Below are 10,377 nucleotides of genomic sequence, written 5' to 3' on the forward strand. Positions count from 1 at the left end.
AAAAAAAAAAAAAAAAAAGAGAAGAAAAAAAAAGGGGATGTAGTAACAAAAAGAGGAAGCAGGAAAAAACAGAAAAGTAGGAAAAAAGAATAAATAGCAGATTAAAAAAGTAGTCAACGCCAACCCAAAAAAAAGTCACCCACAATACGACATGCTTTGGGGGCTACCTTCTCATGGTACGTTGTGCCAGGGAAGAAAAAGTACGTTTTTAACATTCATACAATGAAATACAGAAAAAAAAAATATATATATATACATATGTAACTGTTCCAAATGTTTGGAAACATCGATCAGTCGGTGAGTTTGCCTTCATCAGAGGGCAGCGAGCTCATGCGTTTTTTAAAATCATCACGTAGATCGCCCAAGCGTTCACTTATACCGCATAACGGAATACGTTAGTGATGCAAATCGGGATGTGATGTGATGTATTATGGAGATGCCTTTGTGATACCTTCCTGATGGAGTGTACTCTGCGGAATTTTTTTTTTTTTTTTTTTTTTTCCATCGCGTGCTCTACCTTTTTTAATGTTGCCACAATTGCTGCTTACAAAAAATCTCCTCATATATGTTCCCTTGCCCCGGGGGCGGGAGTTTTTTTTTTTTTTTTTCCTCTCCCGTGGTTTATTTACCCCGTCCCCCAGGTATCGGTTCCCTTTGGGGGATTTTTTTTTTTTTTTTTTCTCTTTTTTTTTTTTTGTCCTGAATTACTCGCATATAAAAAAGGGGGTTGGATTCTATTCAGGCAATTTTTTATTATTTTCCTTCCGGACCTTATACCCACCGGGGCGAACTGCGTGATGTGCCACGCTCGTTTGGCCAAAAATTGGTGAACACCTTGGTGGGAAATTGGCACAAATGTGCCACAAAATGTGGAACAAATGTGCTACAAATCGAGGTAACTCCAAACGTGTGACGCTGCCACGAGGTATATGTAACTCCAAACTTGTCGTCACGCGCGCACACCTCAAAACTGGAGTAGAAAAAAGGGAACACCCCACCCCCCCCGATCGCCCAACCCACGGGCGCTTATTCTTCTTTCCGTTTGCAAAATGATAAGCAGATGCCCCCAAGTGGGGGCACAGAGTAGGTCCTACTTCACCGCCATAGTAAGTAAACGGAGGAGGAACGGAGGAACAACGCGGAGGGTTAGGCCCCTTTGTAACATTCACCTTGCGGGGGTGTGCTAGAACGGGTCGTCTCCTACTTACGTGTGGAATCTCACCCGCGGGAGGGTGTGGACACATACGTGTACATGTATATATACATCCCCTACGTTGGTCAATTATTGTATTATTTTATTTTACTTTTTTTTTTTTTTTTTTTTTTTTCCTTTCCGATCGAAGGACCGAAAGCTGCGAGAAGTGCCCTACTTGTCTCGCTACGTCATCCTGGAGCAGTTTAAAAAGAAGCCTCGGTACATGGACGAATGCCCAGGTGGGTGAACGCGCTGCTCAGTCGGCGAGGCTTCTCAGTCGCCGAGTGACCACACCAATGCCCTTCCCCCACACGGTATACCCACCTCGCAGGCACCCCAAGGAGGGCCTACGGCTACAACTGCTTTGACCGAATCAGGTTCAAGCCGACCTTCAACCCATACGTGAAGTTGAATAAGGACAAGAAGTACCGACTAGACAATTGGGAGTCCAGGTACGTACCCGACCCATCGCCACTCGTTTCCCGTCGGGGGAGAGCAGCGGCTCGCGTGCAGCATCGCTAATAACACCATCTCATTACCCTTCAACCCCCCCCCCCCCCTGCAGAAACGCTGAAGGGTTCGACCCACTCAAGTGTTACGTCCGGGGAAGCAGGAAGGCCTACGATGTACCCTTCGCGATTCTGCCCTCCAAGGATGAGTTGGGCAACTTCCACCCCCCAGTGTAAGCAGCCAAATGAGGGAATACAAGGAAGCGGAGCGGAGCGAGACAAAGCACACCATAACATGAGTAACCGAGTGGTGCGAATGCTGCTCTCGTTTATTGTGTTGGTTTGTTATATTTTTTTTTTTTTTTTTTTTTTTTGTTCCCCCGCAGACTGTCCGGACGGTACAGGGCCGACATAGAAAAGCAGTACTACATGCACGGTAAGCGGTGAGGTGGTCCCTGAGGAGCTGCCCTGAACGAATGGCACTTTTGTGTGCGTCAACGATATATGCTGTGAACCGTGCGGGCGGGCTTACAGATCAGGGTCGATCCCCACGCCATTGGTTTGGCTTCGTTCCGCTTCTTTTCACTCGATTTGACCACCACCACCCCCCTTTGACAGACCTGCCGTGGGTATGGCACAAGAACTTCTACACCGGCACGAACCACTTCTGCGACAACATGGTCGTGGGGAAGAAGGAGTGGTACCGGCGGGAGCAACAGAAGGAGAGGATGAAGGAAGCCATGGGAAAAATAAATGACTTGGTGCTGGAGTACCGCCAGGTGCGTGCGGGGCAGGGTGGTTTGATCACGTCACATCGCCGCTTCACATCACATCGCCGCTTCACATCACATCACCGTATCACTTCACCCCCTTCACACTCCAGGAATTCCGGGACAAGAAACGATACAACTTCCTCGAGCGAGTGGTAAACACCCTGGGGGAAGATATCGCACACAAGTACATAAGAAAAATTAAGAACGTTCACTTATGACCGGTTCGTGGGTAGAATATGCACAAACGGTACAAGACATATACGACGGATCGGATGGGGCAGCCAACGTTATCAGGTGAGACCACTTGTCCTTTCCTACCAACACGAAAAGGCTACCCCATTTTAAGGTTTTTTTTTTTTTTTTTTTTTTTTTTACAATGGAAATGATTTAAAAAAAAAAAAGAATTGTAATGATACTGTTACAAATTAAAAAAAAAAAAAACCCTTTGCGGAGGGGAGAAGGAAATCTCTTCACAAATGAAAACGCATTACACTTATAACGTGGAATGCTTCTTCGTAAATGTGAAATGGGTTGTGAGGTGGGGGGCACTACTCCTTCGGGAAGCTGCCGATAACGCACAGCTTTAGGCTTCTGCACGAGGGGAAAAAAAAAAAAAAAAAAAAATAATAAAATAAAATAAAATAAAAACACAGGTGTAAGGGTACACATAAGTGGGACGAGAGAGTCGTCAATGCTCTTCCAGTTCGCCGCGCCACACACAAAACTCACCTATCGTCGAGGTAGAGGTTAAACCCCTTGAGCGTCTTGTTCAGGCTCTTTATGTAGCTGTGCACGAGGGGGGAGAAGAGAAACGACGTTAGTAAATCATTAGCAAAGTTAGGGTGACGACCCTCTCCATGGACTTAGCGCTCCTACGTACCCCTTAGACGTGAACAAGTTCTTGTAATAATGCTTTAGAATGAGGAAGAAAAAGACACATACGAAAAGCATCAGGGGGATGTTGTTGATCGTGTCCAGTACCTGCAGAGGGGGGGAAAGGGTGGTTCAACGAAGCGACTGTTCTGCGAACCGACTCTGCTGCGAAACGGTACCATGTTAACACAACTGTGTGCATCCCTACCGTCCTGTCCTCCCGGAACTGCCACGTGACAAACGCCAGCAGCGAGATGAGGCTGATCACCAGGCTGATGCGGACTGCGCAACGAAAAAAAAAAAAAAAAAAAAAAAAAAGGGAAAGCGAAAAGGAATGGAATGAAATGGGCGCAATTCGTTTATACAGGCAAGTGACTCCACTCTCTGTTGAGGCAGCGCACGCAGCGGGGGACACTCATCTCATGCACAATTCACGAACTTGCGCGAACAAAAAGACTTTTCACAACGCTGGGCAAACTTACTCCTCGAGCGTGTCTCAATTTCCTTGTACTGTTTGTAGCTGTCGACGGCTGATGTTTCGAACCGAAGCAAATCTGAGCAAACGACACAAATGCAACGGAGGGGGGAAAAAGTGACAAATGCACACACACACATGTAAAGAAGCGTGTGTGTTTTAACTGGTCGTGGGTTATAATACATTGGTGGGGTTAAGGTACTTCTCATGTAACACCTTTCAGTGCATCCTCTGCAGCAGCTGCTTTGCTTAGCAGAGACGTCCCTCCGGCATACCTTCCTTCTGGGGTTGGTTAATATTCACGTGGTACACGGGGCAAAAAACATACGACATTGTGATTCTTCTTTTTTATGAAGGAAGACGACGATGATGATGATCAATTTCGGGGGGTATAAAAAAAAAAAAGGGGCACGGTCAGCAGGGCGGCAAAGCAGCAGTAGAGAGTGTACACGCGATGTGTTAAGGGGAGAGTATTGGCCGCTCTGCAGCATCTCGTCGCGTAAAATATATGTGTCGCCGCTCTGCCACTTCGCCGCTTCAGCGGAGGGGGGCCGTTTGTCCAAGCCGCGCCGTGTGCAACTCAGGTGAGATTTCCTCAACACGTTGTCCGCATCGATAGGCCCTCACGTGTATACCTTCAGCCATATGGGAAATTACTTAAGAGGGAGAATATTATGCATGCGAGCTCTATGCGAACTTCAATGGTCGAACTAAAAATGTGGGGACACACAGGTGGGTGCAAACCATAAAGTAATAATGACCCATGACCCCTGCAATGTATGACTTTTTTTTTTTTTTTTTTTTTTTTTTTCAAGTTTGGCCCTTACATATGCGTAACACAGTACGAGCTTTCGGAGCGGTGACGAATTGGTACTCAAAACCAAATGGCAAAAAAAAAAAAAAAAAAAAAAGAGCGGGCATAAATGGGGCACCCATGCGGGGAGCCTCTGTCAGGGAGATCCACAAGGCGGTTCGTAAAGCGGTTCACACATGCAGTGTACTATATCACAACGGGAGCAGCCAACTGGAGGAGAGCTGGCGCCCGTTAACCTGTTACGCCGCATCAACCCGCTTCGCTAAAAAAGGTCGGGTGTGGGGGGGGGGGGGGAGCAGAGAATATTTCCACGTTAAGGCAAGCAGCAAAGGCAGGTGTTCATAAGAGGCACCACACCGACGCGCAGGGGCGACGCGCACACGCAACGGGCGACTGCTGCCAGCCACCCCGTCAAGCGCTTCCCCGCATGGCGGCGATCATGCTGTCGCTGTTCTGCAGACCCCCCTCCAACTCATACACCTTGGGTACCTTGTCCTTCGAGAGGCACTCATTCAAGGCAGCCATTTTTGCATTTCCCAGGGTCAAAATGGAAGCCACTTTGTCCTTCTTAACAAAATAAGCCACAAAGTTCTGCTTCCGCAAATCTCCCTCATATATAACCTTCTGAGGTTCCCTCACATAACCAGAGTAACGAAAATTTTTACCAAATATATTTGTATTAAAAAAAGGAATAAAATTAAACTCCTTCTTATCACCACTCAACATGTTATGTGCAGCGATGCGTCCCTGTTGAATAGCCACGTTCCAGTGACATACATTGATCATCTCCCCAGTGACAAAGTAAGGAAAGGCGCACACATCCCCCGCCGCAAAAATGTCTGACGCACCCTTCACTTGAAAGTGCTTATCTACAACCACTTGCTTCTTTTCATTTTTAAATTTGTCGTGGAGGAACTCCGCGTTGGGCAAACAACCCAAAGCCTCCACCACATAATCACATTTAATCACATCTCCATTACTCAACCTGATCCCATGAATACACTTCGTTCTCTTAAAAAAACCTCCACCCCCTGTGTCAATTATATATTCTGTTGGGTGAACCCCCCCATGAAAAGTAATCTGTTGATCCTGTAAAATGTCTAACACCACTGATCCGATTTTATCCCCAAAGGTGTTATAAAACGGGACGGTATCCTTAGAAACCATGGTTATGCTTACGTTTTTTTTTTTCAGAGCAGAGGACAGTTCACAACCTATGAAAGACGAACCGATGATGGCACACTTGCTTCCCTCCTTTGCATACGAAGCTATTTTCATGTGGTCCTTTAAACTCTGTAGCGTCATCAGGTTGTCTACCTCCACGTTTCCACCCAGGGGAGAAGGACAGGGACGAACTCCTGTAGTCACCAACAGCTTGTCGTACTGAATCACCTCCCCATTACTCAAGTGCGCCTTCCTTCCCTCCACATCGACCTTCTCCACAGACACATCGTTCAGGTAGCTAATATTTCCCCTCTGGTAATACTCATCCTCTTTCAATTTAATCGCCGCATACAGCTCCTCCGCAGAGTCATACTTGGAAATGCTTTTAGACAATGTAGGGCGGTCATATGGCTTGTAAGAGTCCTTACTACATATAACTAACTTTCCTGTATAACCCATTTTTAAAAAAGTTTCCACAGCTCCCAAAGTTGCTGCTCCTCCCCCAATGATCAACATCGTTTTATTTTCACATTTACCTGAACATGGACATATTTTTTTTTTCTGAAATAATTCCATTTTTTCTGGTAGGTAAGCATAAATATCATTTCCCTCCACAGCTACCTCATACCTGGGGATATCATCAAAGGAAGGACCGTTGATACACTCTCCTGTTTTCAAATCGAACTTTGCATCGTGCCATGGGCAAGTCACATAATCCTTTGTCAACACTCCTGTCTTCAATGGCGCACTATAGTGTGGACACTTTGGACCCAAACAATAATATTTGTCATTCACGTGTACTAATAAAACGGTATCCTTGTCTCCACGAATTTTTATTTCTTTCATTTCTCCATTTTTCATTTCGTCTTTTTTTGCCAAGTGTACCTTTTCCAATCCTTCGCAACTGGTCATATTATTTCCGTTCATATAATTCCTTTTCGTGTATAACAAACTTGGTGCGCAAAACAGGGCCAACATTAGCATGACACTTGATTTGTTTGAAAAATCCCTTTTGTTCCCTCCATCATAGGGGAAAGGACTTTCTCCGAGGTTCCTTCTGCTCCCCACATAACACACGCTGCGCTTGTTTGTTAAGGAAGATGGTAAATAGCTTATTACCAACGAGGATATATTTCTTCTGTTCGCCTTCCCTAAATGCAACACTCTATTCACGGTCTCGTTTATCACACTCAGCTTCCTCATGCTGGATGCAGCAGATAGGGGTGTTGTTGAGAAGAGGTAGGCTCTATCTCTATCTCTCTTAAAAAAAACGAGTTCAGCGTCACTGCGCAATTTTTTCTCTCCTGTTCGATCCCTTCGAGGTGCCTGCAGGTGTAGCGATTGAGATTACACAGAGTGTCAGAAAACAACTGCGGGGACCAATACCTTTAAAGCGATTTTTAATTGGGGATTGGTAATCGCGATTGTTGACTGCACTTCCGTTTTGTGGGGTGCTGGTTGTGGATGTGGCTATATATATCCTTTTCACCGTAAAAAGGGTCGCCTTTCCCTCCTCACTGGATTTTTATTTTCACTTGGCCGTTCGTGCCGCTGTTTTGTTTTTTCCGTTTTCTTCTTCTAAAGGGCTGCTACACTACGTATGTTGTGAGGGTCCTCGTAGCTGCGTTTCGCAAATGGGCAACACAATTAGGCATTTTTTTTTTTTTTTTTTTTTTCCCCACCTGAGGAGGGCATATCAGCATGCATGTTGGATGTGGTGATGGTGCTGCGGGGGTGGAATTACTCACTCATGGGCACGCATGTGTGCACATATTTACATGCTTTTTTTAACAGCCCATTTGCGAATGTGACATGTTTGGCCACATGAAGTGCCTCTCATGTAGCCCTACAGGAAGTTACCTACTCTCACTGATTTTTTTTTTTTTTTACATATTCGTTTAGTTACTCATTTTTTATTAACATGTTCAGGCAGAACGAAGTGAAGGAAAGAGGGGCCACTTGAAGTGGAGTTCTCTAGCAGAGGAAACACAGTCTTTGCACTGCCCCTATATGCACATATGTGTATCCACGCTGGAATGTGCACAATTAGGGGGAAAAACAGAATCGGTCAGTGCCCCCAAATGGGTTGAGCATAAGCCCTCCACCGTTGAGGAGCAAACCGTTTGGTCCTCCCATAAAGAGTAAAATGTGGCTACCCCGTTGTCACTACGCCAGCACTACACCGCCACTACACTGTAACCCAACGTTAATGCCTCGTCAAATGGGTCGTGAACAACTCCGGGGGCTGCCTGCTCCGCGTAGGTCTTTACCCCCCGTCCGGCGGTCTTAACGGGAAAAGCAACTTTATGTGCGCATAAATTCGCGCCATGGTTTGCCCGTTTGGCTAGTTCTGGCGCATTTCTCGCTGTGTGCAAAAAAAAAAAATACACAAAAATGGCAAAAATGTATGAACAGGTCAGGTAAAAAAAAAAATGCATACCAAGTTAAGGCAACGGTTAGCAGATCAGTTCTTGCAAAGTTACTCCTCAAACAAGTGTCTACTTGCGCACGAGGCGGACTGTTCACTTCCCACTCGCAATTTCACCAGGGGTGGGTAACAATTTTGCCACAAAAGGAAAGCAAAGCTACACGCTTTTGTACCCCTTCGCTGTGGTGGTGACTTAGCTAGCTAATGAAACAGGGGCATGCCAAAGAAAAAAAAAAAAAAAAAAAAAAAAAAACATTTTGTGTCTTTCGCCAAAAGGTTTCATTTAGGAGGTTCCACACACCAATACGAATGTCTTTAAAGAGAAAATACCAATAAAAAAGATCTCTCCCTTTTAATGTTAGCCCCTATGCACATAACACACGTATACAGTACTTACTCCTCCACGTGACCATCCACATGCACGTTAATTTATGCCTCCCCATACTACTTCTCTCCCCCCCCAAAATGTCAAACCATAAAATGTCTACCGGAGAATACTCCGATTACTATCGATCCAGGTGCTACAACCCGAAGGTACATGTGTCTGGCTGGTAAGAAGCACCTGCACGTGCGTGATTAACTTCATCGCACTTCACACACACATGTCATTTGTGTGCATTCTCTTTTTATGTCACCCCTCTTCGGGAGGACGGACGTATGTCTCTTCCCCAACTGTACGCCCCCCCCTTCTTTTTGTAACCCCCTAACATACACTCTCTTCCTTTAAGGGGAAAAGAACAAATAAGTATATACCTCCCTCAAACCACCCTTGCAGGCACAACATTCAACACGACGATACGTACATACAAAGCTACAACCGAATGAGGGACTTCTACATGGAAGCGTACCCAACGGAAAGCATAAGTCAGAAGTACCAGAGTGCCAGGGTTGGTGGGGCACGAAAGAATTTGTCCGACAAGCGGGTGATTTTTTACGAAGAGGGTGGGGCGAGTGATTGGGTTACCGAAAGCAGGCACGCCTTTAAGGAGGAGAAGCGTCGCAGTGGTGACGTTTGCCAAGACGTGACAACAGGGTGATATCCATTAAGGCAAGTGTTAAACAAAAAAAAAAGAAAGAAGTGTCCCGCGCGGGGGAAGAAAAAACACACTTCTCTGCAGACGTCCTCCAAAAAAAAAAAAAAAAAGAGGACGTCACTTAATTTTGCATTCTCATTACACGGCATAAAACCAAGTCGACATTGACTTGGCCGCCCCTTTTTCGATTTTTTACATTTTTGTCTTAAAAAAAAAAAAAAAAAAAAAAAAAAAACTTTACATCAGGAAACCTTTTTTTTTACACGGACGCGCAATACGTTGGGGAGTCGACTCGGGGAAATGACCATCCTTCGTTCGGCCCCTACCACAACGGAGGGGTGTGTGTAGACCTGCTCGCTTGACCATTTTGCTCACCTCAACGTGGAGATCACCCCTCCATGTTGCGGCAATGATGGCATCTCAGGAGGGGGAAGTGCGCCCATTTCCCCTTCCTCCGCCACTTCGTTTCTTGTGAACTCTCACCTGAGCAAGAACTTGGCGTCCTCCAGAGGCATTTCCGTGACGCTGGGGTTCAACTTCACCAACTCCCTAATGAGCAGTTTTCTCCGTTCCCTTAACTTGTCTCGCCGTTCCGTAAGGACCTTCTCGACCTGCGGTGGGTACGTTCGCGATGTGACGGTGCGTCGATGCCGCCACGCTGCTACGCAACGACGTGGCCACGCCGCTACCCGACGATGGCGCTCCCTCCAACTTACGCTGTCCAGGTGCTCGTTTATCTGGGCCTTGTTGAGCGTGATGAACAAATTACTATACGTGCCGAGCTTTCCTATTTTATTGTCAATCTCGTTTCTCCGGTATCCCCCCTTGGTGGTTCGGACGCCGTTGAGGTTATTGTCGATGAGAATCAGCTGCCTGTTCTGGCAGAAGATACTTTCAGCTAGCATGTTCAGCTCGACCAGCCGGTTATAATATTGCGTGCCCTCCATTCTTGCTTCTTTTGAAAGTCCTAAATTTGTCCCACTTGTGCGTCTCAAAAGGAATGTGCCGCGTGTAACCTCTGGGAGACTGTACGTGTGACCGTTATTATGAAGAGTGGCGGTTGGCAGGATTTTGGAGGTGGAATTCTTTTCACAGGGTGTGGGAGAAGGGGGCACGCGAATTTATTCTTCGTCGTGCATTCTTTTGCGCGGTGATTTTTGGATGCAAAAAAA

At 46.1% G+C, this 10,377-nt stretch overlaps 5 protein-coding genes across 5 annotated transcripts; 2 read left to right on the forward strand and 3 right to left on the reverse strand.

Moving 5' to 3' along the window:
- Window positions 1-1,049: 1,049 nt before the first annotated feature.
- Window positions 1,050-2,635, forward strand: AK88_02485 (uncharacterized protein; the record flags this gene model as incomplete). Its single annotated transcript, XM_012480110.1, has 7 exons — window positions 1,050-1,106; window positions 1,344-1,434; window positions 1,527-1,647; window positions 1,761-1,877; window positions 2,031-2,080; window positions 2,263-2,423; window positions 2,528-2,635. 7 exons carry the CDS (start codon window positions 1,050-1,052, stop codon window positions 2,633-2,635), a joined length of 705 nt encoding a protein of 234 aa, XP_012335533.1.
- Window positions 2,636-2,965: 330 nt separating this feature from the next.
- On the reverse strand, window positions 2,966-4,098 carry AK88_02486 (uncharacterized protein; the record flags this gene model as incomplete). Its single annotated transcript, XM_012480111.1, has 6 exons — window positions 2,966-3,008; window positions 3,147-3,203; window positions 3,298-3,398; window positions 3,499-3,572; window positions 3,773-3,844; window positions 4,041-4,098. 6 exons carry the CDS (start codon window positions 4,096-4,098, stop codon window positions 2,966-2,968), a joined length of 405 nt encoding a protein of 134 aa, XP_012335534.1.
- Window positions 4,099-4,990: 892 nt separating this feature from the next.
- On the reverse strand, window positions 4,991-6,946 carry AK88_02487 (uncharacterized protein; the record flags this gene model as incomplete). The annotated part of the gene is made up of 1 exon (XM_012480112.1): window positions 4,991-6,946. The coding sequence occupies one exon, from the start codon at window positions 6,944-6,946 to the stop codon at window positions 4,991-4,993; it is 1,956 nt and encodes a 651-aa protein (XP_012335535.1).
- Window positions 6,947-8,636: 1,690 nt separating this feature from the next.
- Window positions 8,637-9,208, forward strand: AK88_02488 (uncharacterized protein; the record flags this gene model as incomplete). Its single annotated transcript, XM_012480113.1, has 2 exons — window positions 8,637-8,722; window positions 8,947-9,208. 2 exons carry the CDS (start codon window positions 8,637-8,639, stop codon window positions 9,206-9,208), a joined length of 348 nt encoding a protein of 115 aa, XP_012335536.1.
- Window positions 9,209-9,684: 476 nt separating this feature from the next.
- On the reverse strand, window positions 9,685-10,152 carry AK88_02489 (uncharacterized protein; the record flags this gene model as incomplete). The annotated part of the gene is made up of 2 exons (XM_012480114.1): window positions 9,685-9,816; window positions 9,922-10,152. The coding sequence occupies 2 exons, from the start codon at window positions 10,150-10,152 to the stop codon at window positions 9,685-9,687; spliced, it is 363 nt and encodes a 120-aa protein (XP_012335537.1).
- Between the last annotated feature and the right edge of the window lie 225 nt (window positions 10,153-10,377).

Source organism: Plasmodium fragile (assembly GCF_000956335.1).
Source record: "Plasmodium fragile strain nilgiri unplaced genomic scaffold supercont1.24, whole genome shotgun sequence".
NCBI classification, from domain to species: domain Eukaryota; phylum Apicomplexa; class Aconoidasida; order Haemosporida; family Plasmodiidae; genus Plasmodium; species Plasmodium fragile.